Raw genomic sequence first — 23,311 nt, 5'->3', positions numbered from 1 at the left:
TTGACACCGCTGGTACCAGTGTTTGGCAAGTCCACTCAGCTCCACATCCTCATAAACCGCATCAGTCCATCTCTTTTTCAACCCGTTTAGCCCCCTCTATCTCGCCAAACAAAAGCTGTTTAGACATGTGGTGGCTGGGCATGCAGGCTATATGACCTAGCCAATGCAACCTTGCCTTTTGGAGGAGCTCACCGATGGGAATGTGTCCAGATCTTTCCAGGATTTGTGAGCTCCTCACACAATCCAGCCTGGTTAAACCCAGGATGGAACGTAGACAGGCCAGTCCGAATGTTTATAACCGGCACAGATGTTCCATTAGAGGGGTCCACGTTTGGAAAGAATAGAGAAGGGAGGGAATGACTGTGGCTGAGAAGACCTGAAGCTTCGTGTGGAGTGACAGACCAGGTAGATTCCACACAGCGTTAGGCAACAAATGTCTCACTCACAGAGACACCTCCGATAAGCACAGTTGGCTACATATGGTGCAAAAGAAGTTCAATATACATACAGAAGCACGACAAAAAGTGTCAACGCTAGAGATAAAGATTCTGCAGAGGGAAATGGTCTGGTTAGGAGCTTGTCATTTGATATATTATTTTCCATTTTTTTATTGCCTTTTCCCCAAATTGTATTCCGCTTGTGCTGCCGGTGTCACGAGACAAAGAATCCCCTTGGGAAGGGTCGCAGAGCAGATCGACTCTCTACGTTCCACTACATCCTCTTAAAGGAATCTAATAAGCGCCTTATCCAAGGCACTTTACACAGAATTAACAATGGTACATATGAATGTAATGGTGGAGATGAGGCGAATGAAATAGATGACAGGGAGCAATGGGGCTAATCTGTGGTGCGTGAATTCGGCGAAAGTTAAATTGATGGCAGTAAATGATGAAGAATGGATTGAATGAATGGGTTAATGAGTGCCAGCCATATGATGAGAATATGAAGACGGAACAGCAACGGTGGGGTGAACTGGGTGAACAATAAGAGAGTTTTGAGGGCGGAGCGGAAACTAGTGCGCGAAGGCGACTGCTTAATGTGGACGGGACGTTTATTCCAGTGAAGGGGGGAGAGAAGAGAAAAAGAGCGAAAGCGTGGATTGGGCGAGAAGAGGAGGAGAGAGACAGCAAAGAGTGAGAATGTAGAGGGCGAGCAGGCGACATAGAAAGATACAAGAGTGGCTTGATATGGTGGGGCAAGGCCATGAAGGGATTTGTAGACCAGAGTGAGGAATTTGAATAGGCAACGGTAATAGATAGGGAGCCAGTGCAGTTGCACGAGGAGGGTCGAGGTATGGGAATGATAGGGAAGGTTGAATATGATGAGCTACTTCTGAGATCCCTTTAAATGATCTCTGGTCCACACAGTAGTTGACCTCAAGGGCTCTACCACTGAAAGTAAATGTTGGCCGGGTGACAGTCAAACCGATATTATCATACTCAATGCTGGCATTTTGTCTAATTAAGCACGAAACTCAAATGTAACGTGACGGATGTTTTTATGAGACACTCAACGGCGACTGGGAAGACACCATCACCTCACTATACTTAAGAATCCTGTTTGATCACAGCAGACTGAATCCTGGACTCAAAGGCAAGATTCACAGCGATGCAAGCTCAGCGCTCGGACCTCTGACCCACAAGATGAGACGCGTCTGTCTTTTTGGTTGTGCCCTGCGTCAAGGGGGGACCCATCACTGCAGAGATCCGGATTAAACTCCCGGTGGCCCAGTAGCTCTGACCTCGTGAGTCCTCCTGCTCCCCTCTCAGGAGATCCCAGCTGCTTCTTCTTGCATTGGCTCCCACAAGCCCGTATCCAAAGTCACCCCGGGCCACTCAATCGCTACTTCATTCAGTTCAGACAGCTCTCTCATTCCACTTCTATTCATCGTAAGGGACAGCCCTCAACCATGTGGACCGGCTGGCTATTGGGCAGCCGCGCAGTTACACGTAGCCGGGGTGGCACACAAACCGAGACGGTGCCAGATCGGCGTGCCGCAGCGCCCCCCACAGAGCCACACACCTGCCCGGTCCAAGGCAACGTGGACAACTGGTGCCCACGGACACTTGTGACACACGGGGGGCTAGCGGAGGTGTAAACGCGGCCAGGTCCCAGTGGATCCCAGCGGCCTGGGTGCGGCCGGTTCCAAACCTGCAGCAGCTGGACGTCATTGGTGTGGGAGGAGAGGATGAGCAGCACTCGGTCCAGGTGCATCAGCGCCACCTTCCACGGAGTGACGTTCGTTTCGTTGGGGAGGAAGGACAGTAGCGGCATGGCATCTTCGACATCTACTCGGCCAATGCTGAAACGCGGGGGGACAAAGAACAAAGCTCCAATGAGAGAGGGGTAGGAACTCGCGTCATTTCCCCTTTAGATATTATGCAACATGAGCAAACATGAACACTTAAGTTATAGCAGCCGATATTATGATCTTTAAGTGGCCTAACAAAAAAAATATATATTTATGAATCTTTATTGACACTGTTAAATAGATGCTCTTTCACCACCTACCTCCTTTTGTCAGAAAAAGTGACTTTAAAAAGTTGATGCTTGTCGATGGAGCTTTATTAACCACTTAGCAATTTTAAAAGTGAACATCAGGCTTTATAATTTACAGTTTTATACGCTCATATTTTCATCGATTCGGTCGTATACTTTACAACCGAGAACCAAATCACCTGGGTGCTCCCGATCTCATCAGATCCCAGAAGCTAAGCCTGGATACCACAGCGTATAAGAAGGGGAGACCACAGCGTATAAGACACCTGATGTCGGCTACTGCGAGAATACGGCGTGAGCAGAAGGCAGTGCAGCAAAAAAAACAATTGTAGGTTCATTAATTCCGTGCTACATCTATGCTCCCTGCCTCCATCAATCCACACTGACCGGCATGGTGAAGTATGGTTAAATAGGCTCCGCAACCCGCAAGAACATAGGGCAGAGGCCCTCAATTGGCAGTGGATCGACAGAAGCCTGGCTGTAGATGGACACCATTTACAACAAGGTGGCAGCTCGGTGTTTTACAAGGGAGACCCCCCCCCTTGGTAATACACTAAAGCAAACATGTGCATAAAAACAGCAAGTGGCATAAACCTAACATTATACAATAACTTTCGGCTAAAATAATAATCACAATATACTTATGTTAAACTTGAGATTTCAGTCGTATGCTTTGTATCGAGCTATAAGGTAGCGTTCAACCATGATAAATGTTAACAATGTTGAACGATCCCTCTGTCATATGTATAGACAAACTGGCCAGGTGGCTCAGTGCAAGGGGCTCACACAACAAACGGTTGCGAGTTCAATCCTTATTTGGGATTGACTCAATCCATCATCGTTCCGGTGTCCATAAAATAGGTACCACTTTGCGTGGGGAAGTCGAGCAGTTTCTCAATGCACATTTCAGCAAGAATTATTTTTTTTTACTGGAAAACCAGCATTTTAACATCTTGTGAAGCCATTTCACACTGGACAGCTGGACAGAGGGGACACCGACGATGATGAATTCACAGCTAGTTTATAGCAGTAAGGGCCCAGCATCATTACCACACCATCGTCCCAGCATATCAACACCACTACCAAAGTTAAAAGAGCTCCCCCCTTGTCGCCTTCAACAGACTGATGAGGAAAGTGCTGTTTGGCAAGCAGCTATGAAGGCCGGCACGGCAAACGAGGGGGCGGGTGGCCAGCACCACGCCGGGGTTGCAATTGTCTCCCCAATGCTTACACCACACCACCAGGTACTCGTATCAGCTGAGGGGACCTAGGGGAGGCCTGGGCCTGGTTTAGATATCCGTCACCAATGTTGGCCGTAAGCGCGAATCAAACTCGGGCCGTCGGGTTCTAAGCGCAGTGTGCCAACCAATGCGCCACCGCTCCCCACAAAAAACTCAAAGCCACGGTGAGAGCCTCTCACTTGAGGAGGTAGAAGACATCATTGAGGAGGTTGGCACGGTCTGCGGGGGAGAGGAAGCTCTTCGAGGTTGTCAGTTTATTGGCGAAGGTGGCCCAGCCGTCCTTCCCGTAGTCCACCACGTAAAAGCCCGTCATGTTCGTGTTGGCCTTTATCCACTCCGTCGACTTCGTCACCGCTATATCTCCTGTTGAAGGGGGGGGGGGGGCGGCAATATAGGTGCATACATGTGGCGTGTGCGAGAGACAGAGCATGAGGGATTTAACAAAAAGTTTGAATCGAAGGGGACATATTTAGGTGGTAGACAGGAAGCCATTCCCACATTTAGAGACCTTTGTACATGTGCAGCGTAACACCCCTACACATGATAATTGGTTCTTTACCCTTCTATCTGGCAACAAAACTGACACCTTTTTGCAAGGAGTCATGTTTGCATAGACCGCAATACCTGCAGTCATAATACAAACAAAAGAACATAACTCTGATAATGTGCACTGTCCTTGAAGTTGATTGGTCCACCCCCGAGACAGCTTTCCTTAGAGCCTAGTCTGACATGGGTTGGACCAGATGACGCCAAAAGGCGCACAACTTTTGGCGTCATCTGGTCCAACCCATGTGAGACTAGGCTCTAAGGAAAGCTGTCTCGGGTGTGGACCAATCAACTTCAAGGACAGTGCACATTATCAGAGTTATGTTCTTTTGTTTGTATTATGACTGCAGGTATTGCGGTCTATGCAAACATGACTCCTTGTAAAAAGGTGTCAGTTTTGTTGCCAGAGAGAAGGGTAAAAAAACAATAATCATATTTTTTCTGGCAAATGAGGTACCCCTACACATGTAGAGCCCTTTGTGAAGAAGCATTGCTGGATGAAGGTCTCCTCCCCCCCCGTAACATTTATAGACCTTTGTACATGTGTAGCGTAACACCCCTACACATGTAGAGCTCTTTGTGAAGAAGCATTGCTGGATGAAGGTCTCCTCCCCCCCGTAACATTTATAGACCTTTGTACATGTGTAGCGTAACACCCCTACACATGTACAGCCCTTTGTGAAGAAGCATTGCTGGATGAAGGTCTCCTCCCCCCCGTAGCGCAGGTTAAATGTGGGCTAGCTGACCATACTTGACCACTCTGGTCAGTCTGGGTTGTGAAGGCGGGGAGAGAGAGAGAGGCAGGATCTGTACAGCAATGAATGTTTCTGTACTGCCCTCTCCGGCCACCACGTATCCCCATAGCCCTATCCTGCCTGGGCATATGGCCATCCACCAAAGCACTATCCAGGCCCCTACCTGCTTAGCTTCCAATGTCTGATCCAGTTGAGGGCATTCCATGCAACGTTTGTTGAAAGTTCTATGTAAGATTTACTGCACAGCTAAAACAAAAAAACACAATGTAGCTGGCATTGGTTAAAATTTATTCAAAATTCTAATTACTCAATTGGGATTTTACACAAAGCAGCATCGCCCCTTCCGTACTGCAAAAGCTTAGGCAGGACCCTCCTGAAAAAAAGTCTTGAGACTCGGCGAGGACTTTCCTGAGTAACACAAGCGTCATGCTGAACTATGGGCCACAGAGCAGAAAAGGGCATGCCACTCACTAAGGCAAGCTTGGGGAAGATAATGGAGCAAGGCCTCAGGATGATATCGGTTTTCGCACCCACGTGGCATGGCTGGTCGTATCGACTGGCCGCAACGGAATAATGAACGCGTCGTTAACAGCCCCCACGCATAAAACAACGATAAAGTGAGTGGCACTGACAGAGCAAACAGAACCTTGTTTATCCGTGATGAGCTTGCTTTGCGAGGTTGAGATGTCGCTGGTGATGAAGGTGAGTGGGATTTGCCACAGGCTGCTGTTCAAACAGACAAGCGTAACAAATGCATGACAACATTGCACACGTAGGGCCCTTTTGGTCAATCCACTGTGGGATGAGGGTTTCCCCCACACCGTGTGGGTCATGGGTGTTATTTAACCGTAGTTTGCCGTCCTGGTTAGTACGGGTTGATTAAGGCATGAAGTGTATATATATATTGGGAGCATGGTACAGCACAACAACGGATTTTTCTGCACTGTGCTCGGATGACAACGTAGCCCCGCAGCAGCCCATGATGCCCGTTCTTGAACGGTGATGACCCATCCAAACGTTATCCAGGCTCAACCTTGCACAGCAGCCCGCGATGTAATGCGTTCTGAGTAATTTGACCTTAGGCGTGACAACTTTACAGAGCAACAAAGCTCTCGCATGCAGGGGCACAGTTGGCGACGTACGGTGCGAAAGTTGTTCAACATACAAACATACAGCACACAAAAAACCAGCTAAGGCCGCGACTGCACAAGAGTGGGTGGGGTGTGGCAATAACCATACGCCGCTGCCGCATGCTGTACGTTTTTACCTTGGTGCGATAGATGCTTCTGCAGACTCGATGGGAAACGGCTCTTGCTTGTATGCGATCTTTAATTCCTTGTTGACGGCGGCGAGCGTGAGCAGCGGGAAGCCGCGTTGCCTCACCCAGGTCCCCATCACCTCCGTCACATTGACGGAGTGCCCCAAATGCTGGTCCGCGCTCTGCGCTCGCACGGCGGATACAGGCGTGCGCACTCGTCAAACAGTCCATATTTATTTTACGTGCCAATATCGCCCTCAATAAAGAAGGCATCAGTGCATGCGGCCGGACCGCGTCTGACACCCAGAGCCACGTCATTTGCGACGGCCAGGTCGCTTCTGGAAAAGAGCGACGTAGCTCAGTGGGGCCTGATCTGGTCAAATAAAAGTCGTTAATAGGAGCTTGGCTGCATCGAGACCGAGATGTCGTCGCGGCCAAAGCCGACATCACCACCACACCTCGCACATTCCCCACCCTCCGCTAGGCGCTGCAGCCGCAGTGTAAGTCAACATGCGACGTCCAAGATCGGTCCTGACAGTACCTCCACCAACTGCTCTTTAGCTCTTCCGCCTGGGATGCCGGAATCGTGGAGACCGCTCCAATGTTCGTCTCGGCAACCGGCCCTCACCCATTCTATACACACGTACCCCCCCCCCCCCGCCAGCTCAACCGCTTTTGCCCAATTCTATCGACAACACTCGCCTGCCATGTTCCTCTTCCAGCCTTGCGCAATGCTTATTACCGCCTTGCCGCCACGTTTCTAGCATCTGTCTCAAGACACCTCTACTCAAATGCCAACACCTCCTTTTGAGTGTTCTTCGTTAGCGCCCAATCTCCCCTACATATAGCACTCCTGCCTCACCAAACACACGGCCACAAGCTATGATAATTTTTTTCGACTGGACAGGATCACTGCATGAGTTAAAGGAAGTTGCAACCAAAAAATTATTACCTTATCTTAAAAGTCATGTCACTAAAACATGCCTAAGAGTAAATTTATTTTTCACCGATTGCATTTCAAACTCACGTTAGACAGCTCGGGACACACAGTTTGGGTAAGTATACACGAGATAAGAGGTGTTGAGGTGTGGCAGCCGGGACAGGGCTCCGAGCACTTAGCCGGGCACTGCTGAGGACCTGGGTTTGAATCCAAGTACCCAACTTTGATTCTTTGCGTGGGTTGAGTCTTCCTGTAAGTTCCAGTCATGACACTTCTCAATGCAACGCCATTCACAACCCCAACCTTGTAAGGACACTGGTTATTAGGTCGGCAGCATGGCCCAGTTCTAACACTTGTGCCCTGCAGCAAGAACGACATGGGTTCCATTCCCGCCTTGGGTGCCTTTCCGTGTCAATGTTCTCTGTTCTCCCCCTGTTCAGCGTAGGTCTCCTCCAGGTTCTCTGGTTTCCACCCAAGAGCTAAACATAAACAATGTGACTGATGTTAGGCTAACATCCCAATGGAGGAGCCTACTGAAATAAAGTACTTAGTCTCAAGTGTCCATTTCCAAGATACATAAGTAATTATTATATTATTATATATGGGGCCGATTCACACGCAAGCTCCTCGATTTGGCTATTACATCACCGTAGATGTATCCCTTAATCTACTGCAACAAAACTCATTACAACGTTCCCACTTTGTTCAGTTTACTATAATATGACGTCCCATTTGTAAAGTCCGAACAAAAACCCCCAAATGACACGTATATCTCCATATATAAAAAAGGCAAAGTTGTGATTATGTGTGTCTGTTCAAATTGTTTAGCGTACTTCCCGACATGCAACAAACTTGAAATTTGCCATGTGAGTACTTTCCAGACTGTACACCAAGCAAAAATTATTAAAATACACTTTTGTTTTTTTTGGGGGGGGGGGGGGGGGAGCAATAATGCATATATTTTTTGCACGGCAAGTAAGCGATATGACGTCATGTGACCCGCGCATGCGGAAGATTAAACGCATTGTAGTGTAGCGGTGAGCGTGCTGCGCTACGAACCCGGCGACCCGAGTTCGATTCCCGCTCATGGCCACCACCGGTGACGATTATTTCAACCGCTCCTGGGCCTCCCCTAGGTCGACTCAGCCTCAAACGAGTAACTGGTGTGGTGTGTGAACATCACCACTGGGGAGACAAAGGCGGCTGGGCGTGGTTAATCCAAGCCCCGGGCGAAGCCGGGTAGTAAAGCTAGTATATGTATATGTTGAACTTCTTGCACGCCGTACATAGCCAATTGTGCTCATCGAAGGTGCGGGACACCATTATAGCCCACGATTCCTGATTTAACATTGTCCTACGAAAGACAAGAGATCACTGTACAACAATTTTCAAACAGGAAAGGCACAACGTGGACTGTGTTCCAACATTACGAGCGTTTCTTTCATCACGGGAAAATGGTTTAGTGTTGTTCACTTACGTCAACTACTTGTGATATTCTCAGAATGTTTCACGCAAGTTTTACCAGCTGATGGGGATGACTGTTAGCCCCGAGTGGATGCTAAAGTGAATCATGTATCCCCACAGGCCATGCCAGACTTAAGTGAACCGAAGCCTTAAAAAAATCCTGTTTCTTACCAAGACTCCTGCCAATGCTGCTGCGGGAGAAACGATAAGAATAATAATGTAATTTACCAATCGAGCAAAAACAGCGCTGAGTAACAAACTCTTTCCCAGGAGGAATTGTCACCTCAGATCAGCACTGTTAGCTATGTACGTTGCAAAAGAAGTTCAACATACATAGGGACGTTTGGAAATGTTCGTTTTTTAAAGAGTGTTTAGCCTGTGGGTAGAATAGCAGAGCACCCAGCAGAGAAAACTCACAAATAGGAGAGGGATAACAACACTCCAATGAACACAGAGAAACTCCTCACAGCCCCACCTACTGTACTGCGAACTCAGGGCCGCCAGCAAGCGCCCCACCATGTCAGGGAGTTCCACAAATCTGCCTGGATCCACCGACTCTCCCCCGGCAAGAGCACCAGATCACGGGCACACACCACCACTTCCACGATTACGGCGCATGGCCAACATCCACGACGTTTATATCTGAACTCGTGGATTTCTCCTAGGTCACCTCGGCCTTAAATAAGTACCTGGTACGGCTACCCACTCCCTCGTGTGCCGTGTCGTCCTTCATAGGTGCTACTCACTAAGAGCACTTGCCCCAAGAGTCTGTTAAGGCTATACGGGGGATCTTTGTCTGTTGCGCTGTAATTGCACTGTGGCTTTGCCGTGCTGCAGGTGCGCATAGTTGGCGGTCGGCTCCCGCACAAGCTCACGGCGTCGTTACGCCGTTAACCCCTTGCGCCTCACCTGCGTCAACGACTCCCAGAGGTCGTCGGTGTGCGCGTTGCTGTAGCTGTGCACGAGCAGGTAGTCCCGTATGCCCTCCACGAAGACGGCGGGCGTCAGAAACGTGCGCAGCATGTTCAGCACGCTCGCCCCCTGCACACGCGCGGGGGGGGGGGGGGGGGCAAGTGACGCGGGTCCGGAGGAACGCTCGTCAGACGACGGTGGAGGGACGCTGAGATTCGACACTCACGAGCGTCGCGAGGATGGGAAAGCAGGCGTGCCTTCAGCTGCGTGTTGTACAGCAGAAAGCAAAAGAATGCAAACCAAGTCGGGATGCGGGCAGTTTAGATGCAGGCAGTTGAAGAGTTTGGATTATCAGTACTTTGTATTACTCTTTGTGATGATTGATCTAAGCAAACTGATGTAAACAATGAAAATAATAAACACATGGATGTGTCTTATTTGCATTTAACAGTTTAATATAATATTCTTTGGTTCTTTCAGTAAAGTCACGTTGATAGAAAAATAATAAATATAAAACAAAAACCACGACGTTTTGATCACAACACAAGCGATCGCCTTCAGGAGGAGGGACGATCACTTAATTTTTATTCACTTAATTTTTATTTTTCTATCTCCGTGACTTTAACGAAAGCACCAAAGAAAATGAATTCCTGCAGTCACAAAAGTTTCAAGTCAAAGTTTGTTATCTTCTCTTTTAAACTGAAGAACTATTTTGCAAGCTTCAATCTTGAAGAACTTTTAGATCTCTTGCAGGCAGCACCGACTCTCTCCCTCCTCGTGTCCCCGCCCTACCACTCCACGCTGCTCTAATGTTCTATGAAGAAGGACCATTGCCTGAAACGTCATCATTTTTTTAATGAGTCGAGGTTTATTCGTTAATTCTGCTCTCATGACACTGATCGTGAGCCTCACACCCCGATCTGTCCACCAGTTGCGGCACAAAGCACATGACACACACACATGGATAAATCGATAAATCAATTAAAATCGATTCGTTAAACGCAAGATATGTGAGTGTGGGAATCAATTACTTACGATTCATACAAATGATGCGTGAATGTTACAATTATGTTGATAGAACAGAACTGTATCCACCTAAATCACCGTTCCTCTAAAGCTACTGTGAACCGAAATAACGGTTAAAAGAATATAGGAAAACCTTGAATTGCGAGCATGCTTCGTTCCAGAAACGTGTTCCAATCCAAAGCACTCGTATATCAAAGCGAATTTACCCATAAGAATTAATGGAAACTCGGATGATTCTTTCCATAACCCAAGAATACTGTATTCATATAAAAATTATTAATACAAAATACCTTTTTATATTTTTATTATTAAAATGTAATATAAAGTAATCAAATTTATTAATTAAATTTAATCGTGGCTGGTGTGAGGGAGACGAGTGAGAGGAGAGGAGGGTTATTGTGTTGGACGACTTTCACTTGCAGTACAGTTGCTAAAGAACAGTCACTACACTTGGACACAAAAGAAAAAGAAAAAACATGCTTTACGCACACACTCGTGGTCACAACACGATAGTAAGCAGTATACGCTCGCACGGATGTTGACGATACGAGTGAGGCACGCCGACTGAGACCGAGCATGGGAGACGATTACCCACAATCCCGCAGCGAGAAAGAAAGAAGAACCATCGGCTCAGTTGTGATCACGTGACGCTCGGCAGACAAAGCGTATACTGTACGTACTGCTCGTATTGCAAGACCTCGCTCGTTTATCAAATTAATATTTATTAAAAAATGTTGCTCGTCTTGCAAAACACTCGCAGATCAAGTTACTCGCAATACAAGGGTTTACTGTATAGGAATTACATGTTGAAATAACAGAGTCTGCAAGCGAGCTGTTTTCACTGCCAAAACAGAACATGTAATGTAAACAAAGCAGTCGAGGTCTAAACGCTCATAAATGGAGGTCACTGATTGGCCGAGGCAATGCTTAATTCAGCACTCGGATTCACCGAAATTGGCACCCGCTTCTCAAAGAGAACTCTATAGCTCAGTGGGCCTTACCTGGTAAAATTAAAAAGAGTTGAGTTTTTTTAAGGGACGGGATTAGGGCGAGAACGGTACGAATGGCGTAGAGGGGCATGGTACCTTGTTGTAGGAGACGGAGTCAAACATCTCTCCGATCTGCATGGTGCCGACAGTCGCAGATGAGATGGCGTGTGAGGAAGGCAGCGAGTCCTGGGTCAGAGCTTCCATCACCACCTCCGTAAGGAAGGCGTCCATCTGCAAGCGCAGGGCACAGAGGAGGACCAGCTGCGGTTATACTCGGTGCCGCATGTACATGGAATGCACCGTACAGAACAGGCACGGAGCACATCCAGTGTATGTATGTTGTATGTATTTTGAACTTCTTTAGCACCGTACATAGCCAACTGTGCTAATCGTAGGTGCGGGGGAAGGACAACAAATGAAAGAAAAAGCAGTTCTGAAGAAAATTTTTTATCAAAATGTAAAAGTGCATAGCTCCAGTGGCTTCCTTAATGTCAGAAGGAAGAGCATTCCAGACGGTCTTTGTTCGATGGCTAGCCAAAAGCCGTTGCGACCGGAGTTCGCGTGATGGTGTATGCTTCTTGACGAGATCAGCAGGGTATTGTGGTTCATTTGTGGCAAGCACTTTGTGTGTAACGAGTGCGACCTTGTCATGTATTCGTTTGGCAACCGGAAGCCAATGCAGCTCGGGGAGCACTGGACGCCACTATGCACAACTGCTGCACACCACCACCACACAGTGCAATTACAGCCCACACGCACACAGACCCCCCCCCCTGCCCCCGCCTATAGCTTTCAACAGACTGTTGGGGTAAGTGCTATTTGCGAGCACCTATGAAGGCCGGCATGGTACACGAGGGAGTGGGGTGTCCCGGACCACAGCAAGGCTGTCTCCCCAGTGCCAATATTTACAGACCACACCAGGTACTCATGCAAGGCCGAGTCGACCTCGCAGAGATCACGGGTACAGACATATACGTCATGGACATTGGCCGTGAGCGGCAAACGAAGTCGGGTCGCTGGGTTCGTAGCACAGTGCACTAACCACTACAGTACAAAGACATCACACACATACTACCAGACACACAACAGCCTGGAACCTTTTTTCCAGTATGAAAATTATTTAAAAAATAATTGGCTTTACCCTTTCTGCCATTAACACAGGAGGTGTTAAAATGTTCAAAAACCAAATAGACATCCATTGCGAGACATCAAGTCTGCATTAACCACACATACTTGTGACAAAACATGCAAACACACATGCTCTGATAATTGATGATGCATTGTCTTTGAAATTGATTGGCCTACACCAGAGACAGCTGCCTTCTCTATGGCCTCGTCTCAAGTGACAGACCACAGGACGCCAACAGGCGAACAGGAGAAAGAGAACGCAAGAATCAGCGCATTTGTGGCTCGGGTTGAGCAGTCGATGGGACTTCTTTGCCAGTATCAAAATTATGAAACAATAAGAATAGACACCAAATCAGTTTAAATGTACGTTTGTTTGCATGTTTTGCCCCAAGTATGTAGGTTAATGCAGCCTCGTTGCCTTGCAAAAGCCATCTATTTGGTGTTTGAATATCCTAACACTTCCTGTTCCATTGTATCATCGTAAGTATTAAAGTGTTAATATCTCGAGTTGAGCAGCTGGTGGAGGTCAATCCGTTTTAAAGACAATGCAAGAACCTTCGCAGTCTGTACATTTACGCTCCTTTTGTCAATCCTCTGCTGAATGGGGTCTGCCCACACAGCAGGCTCGTGGGGGTTAATTTCGCTTTGCTTCACACTGCCAGCAGGGGGCAACGCACCCCCCAAACGAGTGTACGCCAATAAGTGGTGGCGTGGTGTTTGTTGCGTTCCCAGCTTGTGGAGCTCGCGTGTGGCGTGGTGGGGGGAGAGGGGAGAAGCGTGGTGGGGGGAGAGGCGTGGTGGGGGGAGAGGCGTGGTGGGGGGAGAGGCGTGGTGGGGGGAGAGGCGTGGTGTGCGGTGCGTACCATTAGCCAGTCAGGCTTCAGAGAGTCGGTCGCTACGAACTCCATGAAGGTGGCAAAGCCCTCGTTGAGCCAAAGGTCGTTCCACCAGTTCATGGTCACCAGGTTCCCGAACCACTGTGCAGACGCCCGAGCAACAAGAGAGAAATACGCGCCGTGTCAGCAACCAACCACAGCGAACGCTGATTAATAATTCTAATCACAGATACCACTTTAATTGCGCTTTATGATAAGTTTGGATTAGATCGTTGTAGGTATGTTAGTGTTTAACTGTAACCCTCCGCCAACCGACAGGGCCAATGAAATCAAGTTGCCACGTTATGGCTGCCAATTGATTTGGTTTTTCAGCCAAACCAGAGGAGGAATGTTGGCATGCACAAACAATATAATGACAATTGTACAGTGCGAAAGAAGTTCAATATACACACACACCAAAATAACTGAATTATGAATCATAATAATAGGTTTTACCTTGTCTGCCAATACAATAGGTGTTAAGATGTTCAAACACCAAATAGAAACATTTTGCAAGGCACCGAGGATGCATTAACCACACGTACTTGTGGCGAACATGCAAACAAAACATGCTGTGATAATGCTGGTAGAAACCTCCTGGTTACACCAGCCCACAGGGGATTATTGTGTCCGTCCGTCATGCAAGGAGGGGCTGGGTGGGGAGGAGAAGGTGGGGAGGGGCTGGGTGGGGAGGGGAGGGTGGGGAGGGGCTGGGTGGGGAGGGTGGGGATGGGGAGGGTGGGGAGGGGCTGGGTGGGGAAGGTGGGGAGGGGCTGGGTGGGGCTGGGTGGAGTGGGGCTGGGTGGGGAGGGGCTGGTCACCCCGTGGTGCCCTGATAAAACTCAACGTTTAACCTACTCACGCCGGCTTGTGCCCGCCCTCACAGTCGGCCATATTTGAGGAATGACCATGGCCATTGACCGAGCAACCCAACGTTCCTACCAGCTCCCTCCGCAGGAATGTGTTATATGGTATTGTCTTTGAAACTGACTGACCTACGCCAGAGACAGCCTTCTTTGTGGCCTCGTCTCACCAGTGTCAGACCAGAGAACAACCCCAAAAGGAGAACGGTAAAAAGCTAATGCCACTATCAGAGCATTTCTAGCTCGGGGTGAGCAGTTGTATCGATGGGACCTTTTGGCAGGATAAAAATGATGAAACAATAAGCTTTACCCTTTCTGGCAATAAAACACCAAATTAGGTCACCACAAGCACGTGTGATTAATGCGCACTTGATTCCTTACAAAAGGTATCTAATTGGTGTTTGAACATCTTAACACCTGTTTTATTGCCAGAAAGGGTAACACCGATGATGATTATTCATACTTTGATACTGGCAAAAAGGTCCCATGATATGAATCATAATATTGGTCATGAAAGCCTCCATATAAAATAACTTTAATGACAGTGGTGGTCATGCTATTAATTTCCCAACAACATATCTGTTTGCATCCCTTAAGTTGCGCAAACTTAAAACGCCACAGCAGAAATCGCATCTGTCAAAATACACACCACAAGCCATCTTACACCGCATATATTATCAGTCACAGCTCGAGTCGAGCCGATAGCAAAATGATCCACGAGGCTGATCATGTAAGGCTATACGCCAAGGGACAGGCAAACACATCCCGGACTCGGCAAACAAGACAGAAAACACGCGACGGTACAAACGAGACAAAGTAGAACACGTTCTTCCGCTGAATGGTGCGAGCAAGCGAATCGTTCTCGGGCCCCTGAGAACACGTCGGTCCACGACCACGGCAGGACAGACGAGGATGACGAAAACCGCTCTGAGAGTCGCCGCACAGGCGGTGGGGGGCACGTTAGACGATCCCACGGGAGCACGTTAGACGATCCCACGGGGGCACGTTAGACGATCCCACGGGGGCACGTTAGACGATCCCACGGGGGCGCGAGATGGCGGTGCGGAGAGCGGCGGTGCACGCGCCGGTCACAAGCTCACCTGGTGAGCGAGCTCGTGCGCGATGACCTGAGCGATCCACAGAGTGTCCCGCACGCCCGAGGCCTTGGGGCTCAACAGCAACGCCGTCTCGCGGTACGTGATGAGTCCCCAGTTCTCCATGGCCCCGGCCGCAAAATCTGGGATTGCCACGAGGTCTGGAGGTGGGGGGGGTGAAGGAGTCGTGGGGACAGGGGGAAGCAAGGGCATAGGAACACAAGTAAAAGGGGGCAGTTGGAGGGGACAGAGGGACGGGGGATCACAAAATGATGGGATTTAAAAACATAAAAGATTGATCACATTTGTGAGTGGCACGTAAATCACGCATCTCTATTGCATTTCAGATCTGTATCAGCAAAACAAGTGTTTAATGAGATGCATGCAGAGGTAAATATTAAGCGAGATTGAGAAGAACAAGTTTGGATAGAAAAACAATAATGCCTTTTATTTATTCATCCAGGAAAGCCTCATTGAGTCTCAAGATTCTTTTCAGGAGGATCCTGCATTTGATGAATCACAAGAACTGAAAAACCCCGTGCAAAGGAGGTGCTAATACGCAAATGTCTGGACACACAAGTTGAAAAAATACACTTGCTCCACGGCCATCTCTTGTTTACTTAAATCTAGCGTGTTTGAGAGTTTCACAAATCTACGTGATAAACCGCCCTTGTATGTATGAACTTCTTTCGCACCATACGTAGCCAACGGTGCTAATCGGAGGTGTGGGGGAAGGACGACAAACTAAACGCAAAAAGCAGTTCACAAGGAATGAGTTTTCAATCTCGATATAAAAGTGCACAGCTCCAGGTGGCTTTCTAATATCGGAATGAAGAGCGTTCCAGACGGCCGCAGAAGCGCATCTGAACGCGCGCAATGAACCCTTGCCTCCAACGAGCCTCTTCACCGTGTGCCCTGCATTCAAATATGTATGCAGTTTAAATTCTTTCGCAACGTACGCAAGCCAATTGTACTAAATTGGAGGTGCAACCGTGCTAATCTGAGGCATGATCATCAAAAGGAATTGTGTGGTGTGGATGAGGACAGTTCAAGACGCAACAGTGGAGGCAGCACCTTGCTTGGGCAGTGGATAGGAGATGTTGAACAATTCCTCGTAGAAATCCAAGAACTTGATGGCATTTTCCAGCGCAAAACTCCCCTGCTGCTCCTTGCCAGGGGATGTGTAGATCGACACCTGTGGACAAATTGCACTGCCATTACCATCACTACCTAACACGTAGCAGGCTTTCGCGACCAATATCATCCAGAGGTTTTTTTGGGTAAGATCGCGTAAATATATGTCGTTAAACCCACTACAGCCAACTAGTAAGGGTCGTCACGTAAACAGAGCATGCCAATTCGTCACTAGTACAGCACACCGGTGTGTTGGAGAGCCAAATCTGGCTGTCGCCTGACGAAGCTAGTTGTAATATTACTGGCGAAACGTCGTACTCCGATTGTAAATGTTGTGGCTTGGCTGTCCAATACACCGGCATGCTGTACTAGTGACGAATTGGCCACGTTCTGTTTACGTGACAACCCTTATTAGCTGGCTGTGTCGGGTGGTGGCGGATTTAACGACACATTTATATATTTACACGATCTAACCTCAAAAAACCTCTATTATGGACCATCACTACCGTTGGCTACGTGCTTTCACTGGGTACTGGCGACGTACAGTCTGGTGAAGCAATTCTTTTTGCAGGAGAGATGCTGGCACGGAGGTGCGTAACGCAGCCAAACCAGTTCCCATCCGTCATGGTTCAGTACGCACGACCCACATCTTGCGGCGTGAAATATATACCAAATTACACCTTGCGTCGATTCGTTTTTTTCACCCAATCTTCTTCTTCTTTCGTACGGCTGCTGATGTAGATGCAGAGCAATAACTACAATTTCACATTAAAGTGGTCAAGCCAAATAACAGCGTCAGGAGTAGCGTAGTGAATCATCGCTCTGATGTCTCATACGTATTTGTGAACTAGGGCATTACGTCCTTATATGTTGGATGGTTATGTTTTAGATGACCACAGTCACACACTGGAAAGTTTTCCATTTTCCACACAATGGTAAGGGCTCAATGAAAAGCCTCATTTTAAATACTCTAACAATGCATACATTGTGTACATATTCAGCCCTTTGTTAATCCACGCTGGATGATGGCTTCCTAATTTCTGTCACCATCCCTCATGGTCCAGGGCTGCTACCATCTTATCTCAATGCAACTCATGTTGACAAAAACAACAACTCAAACGTTTTTATTATTTTATTTAACATTGCACTCCTCGTGCACATTGCATCTCAATACACTGTAGAATTTGTAACGTGTGCATGTTTTCGCACGGAGGTGCAGAAAACCACAGCCACTTATAGAACGCAGAGCCTGAAACCGGTGTCAGCGATCGGCCAAGCTCCATCTTATTCCGGGACATATGACCAACTCCACATCACAGTAAACACTCCCAAAGGGAGTGCATTCAAACGAGAGAGACGGAGGCGGTCGGGCATTGTAAGGGAGCTGATGTGCACGGCGCTACGTACGTTGGTTCCGTGCTTCGTTTTGTTGGAGATGCTCTTGAAGTCACTGACGATGAAGGCGACGAGGTAGGTGCTCATGACCACACTGCCCTTGAACGTGTCCTCGAGCAGCCCGTCCTTGCGTGTCACCGTGTCGTTCTGCACTCGAGAACACAAACTAAAACTGTTAACTTTTTATATTACCAGCTAAGGCCCACTGAGCTGTGTAGCTTTTTTTCAGAAGTGACCTGGCCACAAATGATAGTTCAACGAAGTGGCTTATCATCACGTGGAAATTTATAGCAGCCAAATACTCTGAACGTGTGATGTTGATTCTCAATGTGGAGGGAAAAACCAGAGGACCTGGAGAAAAATCCACACAACCACGAGGAGAATAGGCAAACTCCAAATATACAGGCATCAGGGTCGGGATTGAACCCATGATCTCCTGTATACCAGGTGAGGTAGTTAACATCTCGCAACTGCGGCACCTCAAACACAAGCCTTCACATCCGTCTGGCCGGCTTGTGCTTGGTTGGGGCAAGAACCATTACTCCAAATTAAGTAAGAACCATTACACCCAAACTCTCTGGTCATCCTCACATTGGCTTTTGGCTAACCATCGGACAAAGATGGCCACTGCAACACGCGCTTTCAGATGCACTTTTGTGGCCGTTTGGAACCCTCTCCCTTCCAATATTAGGAAGCCACTGAAGTTACGCAGTTTTAAATTAAAATTGAAACTTATTTTGTTAGAACTGCTTTTTATGTTTTGTTTGTTGTCCTTCCCCTGCACCTCTGATTAGCATGGTTGTCTACGTAGGGTGCGAAAGAAGTTCAACATACATACATCAGTGAGCACCAGAGCTTCATTTCAGCCCGGCCTGTCTGGGTCAGTGACCCAGAATATATTTCTGCACTCGGCACACCACATCCAGTATCCCTCTGGTTATAGCTGTGGCCACGACTAGTCACCTGCCACCTAATGCAGTCTACGAGCGACCCAAAATTTCTTCAGCAAGAAATTAAGCCCAAGCGTGTGCAGCATGCAGCGGGATAAGGCCAGCACCACACCAGTGCACAAAGAACAAGATCCCCCAAATAGTCTTTAACAAAATGTTGAAGTGCTGTTAAGGAACACTTGTTAGGGCCGGTGCCGCACACAAGGGGGTGGGTGGTCAACACCATGCCCTGCTGCTTTTGTCTCTCCAGTGCTGATATTTATACACCGCACCAGCTCTTCATTTTGGGCCGAGTCGACCTCGGGGAGATACAGGACCGGTTCACATATATCCATCACCGTTGTTGGCCGTGACCGGGAATCAAACTCATGTCGCCAAGTTCACAGCACACCACGTTACCCACGACGCTACCGCTTCCCACATTCCTGTGCACAGGCGGACCCACGCACAACAGCATGGGAGGTGCTCAAATTCATGTAGTCAGCCTCACCCACTGTCTCCTGGACTAACGCAGTGAGCCTCACCCACTGACTCCTGGACTAACATAGTGAGCCTCACCCACTGTCTCCTGGACTAACGCAGTGAGCCTCACCCACTGTCTCCTGGACTAACGTAGTGAGCCTCACCCACTGACTCCTGGACTAACGTAGTGAGCCTCACCCACTGTCTCCTGGACTAACGCAGTGAGCCTCACCCACTGTCTCCTGGACTAACGTAGAGAGCCTCACCCACTGACTCCTGGACTAACGTAGTGAGCCTCACCCACTGACTCCTGGACTAACGTAGTGAGCCTCACCCACTGTCTCCTGGACTAACGCAGTGAGCCTCACCCACCTGTCTCCTGGACTAACGTAGTGAGCCTCACCCACTGTCTCCTGGACTAACGCAGTGAGCCTCATCCACTGTCTCCTGGACTAACGCAGTGAGCCTCACCCACTGTCTCCTGGACTAACGTAGTGAGCCTCACCCACTGTCTCCTGGACTAATGCAGTGAGCCTCACCCACTGTCTCCTGGACTAACGTAGTGCGCCTCACCCACTGGCTGTGGAGGGGAAAAACCGGAGGACTCGGAGAACAATCCACGCCATCACGGGGAGAACATGCAACCTCCAAATATACAGGTGTCAGGGTCAGGATCGAACCCACGACCTCATGTATACCATGCGAGGTAGTTAACATCTCCTAGCCACCATGGGGGCCAGTGGGTGGAAAACCAGAAAATTGTCTACACCAGCAATATAATTAATTATTTAACGTTTTTATGCGGCATCTGGGCCAAAATGCATTATATAAGCAAGTGGATTGGAACAATATCAACCACCCTCCCTGTTGCTTGGGCACAACTAAAGAGGTCAGTAGGCATCGCAAAAAAATTGTTTCTGCAAAGGTTACTTTACAAAACAAGACTATTCTCTCACGAGGGCTTCACATATCTTGTATGGGGCAGCGTTCATCGCCCAAGGCAGATAATTTACTCGGTCAAGGCTTTTGTGTGCTCTTCGCACACGTCCGTGTATATATGCAAGTAAGCGCATGAGCGTGTATCGCCTGCACGTAGGTTCACGTCCGCATGCACGCGTGTGCATCTATGCAAATGCACGTATACTTGCTTTGAATATACGACACTGAACGGGGGACCTGTGCGCTTGTGTTTGCATGCGTACAATGCACGTGTGCACAATGCGCGTGCAAGTGTTTCCATACATGGCTGCGTATGCATAGTTGTGCGGGCATTGTTAGCGTGCGTGCATCCGCACGTCTGCATTTGAACGCGAGTGTGTGCGCGCATCGCGGTACTAGAGCGGTTCGCGTGCTGCGCTACAAACCCGGCGACCCGAGTTGGATTCCTGGTCAAGATCAAAACCACTCGCGATTATCTGAACCGGTCCTGGGCCTTCCCTCGGTCGACTCAGCCTCAAATGAGCACCTGGTGCGGTGTAAACATCGCCACTGGGGAGCCAAAGGCGGCCAGGCGTGGTGCTGGCCACCCACCCCCTCATGTGCCACGCGGGCCTTCGTAGATGCTACTCGCTAACAGCACTTGTTCCAACAGTCTGTTAAGGCTATACAAGGGATTCGTGTCTTGGTCTTTTGTGTGTGTGTGTGTGTGCGTGTGTGTCGCACCAGGGGCATGTTGGAGAGCGTGGTGTGCGCGGCGTCGCGCACGATGCTGATGTCGAACGAGGCCTTGAAGTCGGGCTCGTCGAAGCACGGGAAGGACTCGCGCGCAGACGTCGGCTCAAACTGTGTCACCGCCAGCGGTCTAGGGACAGCCAAACCGCGCACGCTCTGTCGCCAGCCACCGTAGCAATCGTGCGACATATCCGCCGCGACATCGCAACCGTACAAACATCAAAGGCTGTGCCGCCGCTCACGGTGTGGGGAGTGGGGTGGGGGGTAAACCCCGCCTCGCCTCACCGATCACTGCCGTCCTCGGCGCGGTAAGTGCTGCGGTAGAAGCCGAGGAAACTGGTGGACAGGCGCCCGGTGAAGGTGATGTTGAGCAAGTATATCTGGCCTTGCGTCAGAGGCTTGCGGGTGCAAACCATCAGCTGGTCGCGTGGCTCATAGCGCAGCAGCTTCGCCACCAATGATCCATCGGCACCGCCACCTGCTGCGCCAACAGAAGCAATGTCAGCCTGGCAAAGTAGGGCAGGCCAGACAAACCAATAACCACACACGGGTGTCGCACATACGCGAGACGCACAGAAAACGAAGAACAATGTGGCGCGGCGCAGTGCTGTGTGTGCGTGGACCCCGGCGCTTGCCAGCGTACCCGGAGCTCCATCAGCAGGCACAAGGGTGGACTCCGTGATGGTGAGGTTATTTGCGTGCAGCACCACGTGGTCCGTGCTCTCATCCACCAACAGCCACACACTGACGTATCCCTCCACGGCCAGCGTCGTCAGGTTGGGGTGCAGGCACAGGTGGTAGTGCAACGGCCGCACAGACCTCGGAAGTCGATCGTCCGCCCAGGGGAAAACCTCTCCGTCGGCCGTGAAGGGGAACGTCGCGTTGCCCGCACCGCTCGGCGTCGTGCCGCCGTGGTGGTCGTGATCATCGCTGGCGGCACTGCCGTTGCTGCTGGCGCAGCCGTTGCCAATGCCCAGCGCGCAGGGCACGTAAGACAGCGCGATTCCGATGACCACGATGACGCCGATGACGCCCGCAGCGCAGAACATGAGCGTGCGGGGGCTCATCTGCTGGCAGCAGAGCTGCACGCCGGGCCCGTCCGAGCCGCCGGGTCCCGACGACGGCGCCGCCCTGCCGCCCGGGCCGCGCCCCGACCTCGGCTCGTCGGGGTCGCGGTTGAAGAAGGCGGCACCCAGCAGCCTGCGCGACGACTCCTCGTTGTCGTCGTCAAAGTCTTCGTCGAACTCGTCGGGGTCCCCGGCGTAGATTGGCAGTCGCGACAGCGTGTGGGGCCGGCCGTCGTCCTCCGGCGCCGTCGGTCTATCGGCACCCCCGCCGCCGCCGCTGCTGATGAGAGGGTGCTGAGTGTAGAGCGGCACGGAGCTGGCGGCGAGCGTGCGTGGGGACGACAGCGCCACGCTGTTGCCGAGGGCCGGGTCGGCGCCCGGGTCGACATTAGGCATCCCTGCATCGGCCTCCTCATCTTCCTCCTCCTCGTCGTCATCTTCAAACATGCTGTTCTCAATCATGTGCTTGGGCAGCGGGGCCCTCTCTGAGGAGGCGGGGAGGGGGGCACTCATTAAATCGGCATGGATAGTCACCGCAAGAGGAACAGCCTTTCCAAACGAAAAGACCGATGACAAAATTGGCCACAGTCTTGACCGAGCGATTCAGGGTGATGATGGCATGCAAGAACACTGAGCCAGCGCCACCGCAAAATAATCCTTGCGTGTGTTCCAGCAGGCAGGGATTTTTATCGAGGCAGTCAAACCTTTCCCAGTGGGAAGTCGTTCATTTTCTTTTGTTGTCCCATGTTATCGAGCTCCCTTCCCCCAACCATGTGTGCAATGTCCTTTTTCCTGTTTTTGACTGACTACATCTCTCTCTAAAATAAATATACCCACTTTTTTTGTACAGCATCTAGAGATGCAATTGCATGCTATATAAATCCACATTGTATTGTATTCAGTTTTTACAACCCTAGGGTGAAATCCCATTCTCTTAATTTAGTTTGTCATTTCACTTGACATATTTCTAACACCGAAAATGTTTTCAAATGTGTTTAAACTGATGTGACACAAACACTATCTTCAAGACATAAGAGATGTG

General features: G+C 49.5%; 1 protein-coding gene across 3 annotated transcripts in view; it reads right to left on the bottom strand.

Moving 5' to 3' along the window:
- Positions 1–23,311, bottom strand: part of LOC133354243 (endoplasmic reticulum aminopeptidase 1-like) — a 39,735-nt gene that overhangs the window by 10,562 nt on the left and 5,862 nt on the right. The window contains exons 2-14 of one of the 3 annotated variants that reach the window (XM_061570939.1): positions 21,846–22,754; positions 21,488–21,683; positions 21,194–21,332; positions 18,132–18,266; positions 16,665–16,785; positions 15,597–15,751; positions 13,622–13,735; positions 11,727–11,861; positions 9,613–9,744; positions 6,309–6,481; positions 5,688–5,767; positions 3,920–4,103; positions 2,152–2,302 (exon numbers count right to left, since the gene is read on the bottom strand). In XM_061570939.1, the coding sequence (XP_061426923.1) occupies positions 2,152–2,302; positions 3,920–4,103; positions 5,688–5,767; positions 6,309–6,481; positions 9,613–9,744; positions 11,727–11,861; positions 13,622–13,735; positions 15,597–15,751; positions 16,665–16,785; positions 18,132–18,266; positions 21,194–21,332; positions 21,488–21,683; positions 21,846–22,754 (2,624 nt within the window). The remainder of the gene's footprint in view (positions 1–2,151; positions 2,303–3,919; positions 4,104–5,687; positions 5,768–6,308; positions 6,482–9,612; positions 9,745–11,726; positions 11,862–13,621; positions 13,736–15,596; positions 15,752–16,664; positions 16,786–18,131; positions 18,267–21,193; positions 21,333–21,487; positions 21,684–21,845; positions 22,755–23,311) is intronic. The other 2 variants (XM_061570941.1, XM_061570940.1) reach the window with 2 other exon arrangements.

Source organism: Lethenteron reissneri, chromosome 46 (genome assembly GCF_015708825.2).
Source record: "Lethenteron reissneri isolate LAM-NWPU_2019-01 chromosome 46, ASM1570882v1, whole genome shotgun sequence".
NCBI classification, from domain to species: Eukaryota; Metazoa; Chordata; class Hyperoartia; order Petromyzontiformes; family Petromyzontidae; genus Lethenteron; species Lethenteron reissneri.
The sequence above is the reverse complement of the archived record's forward strand: the minus strand, read 5'-3'. Positions and strand labels throughout refer to the sequence as shown.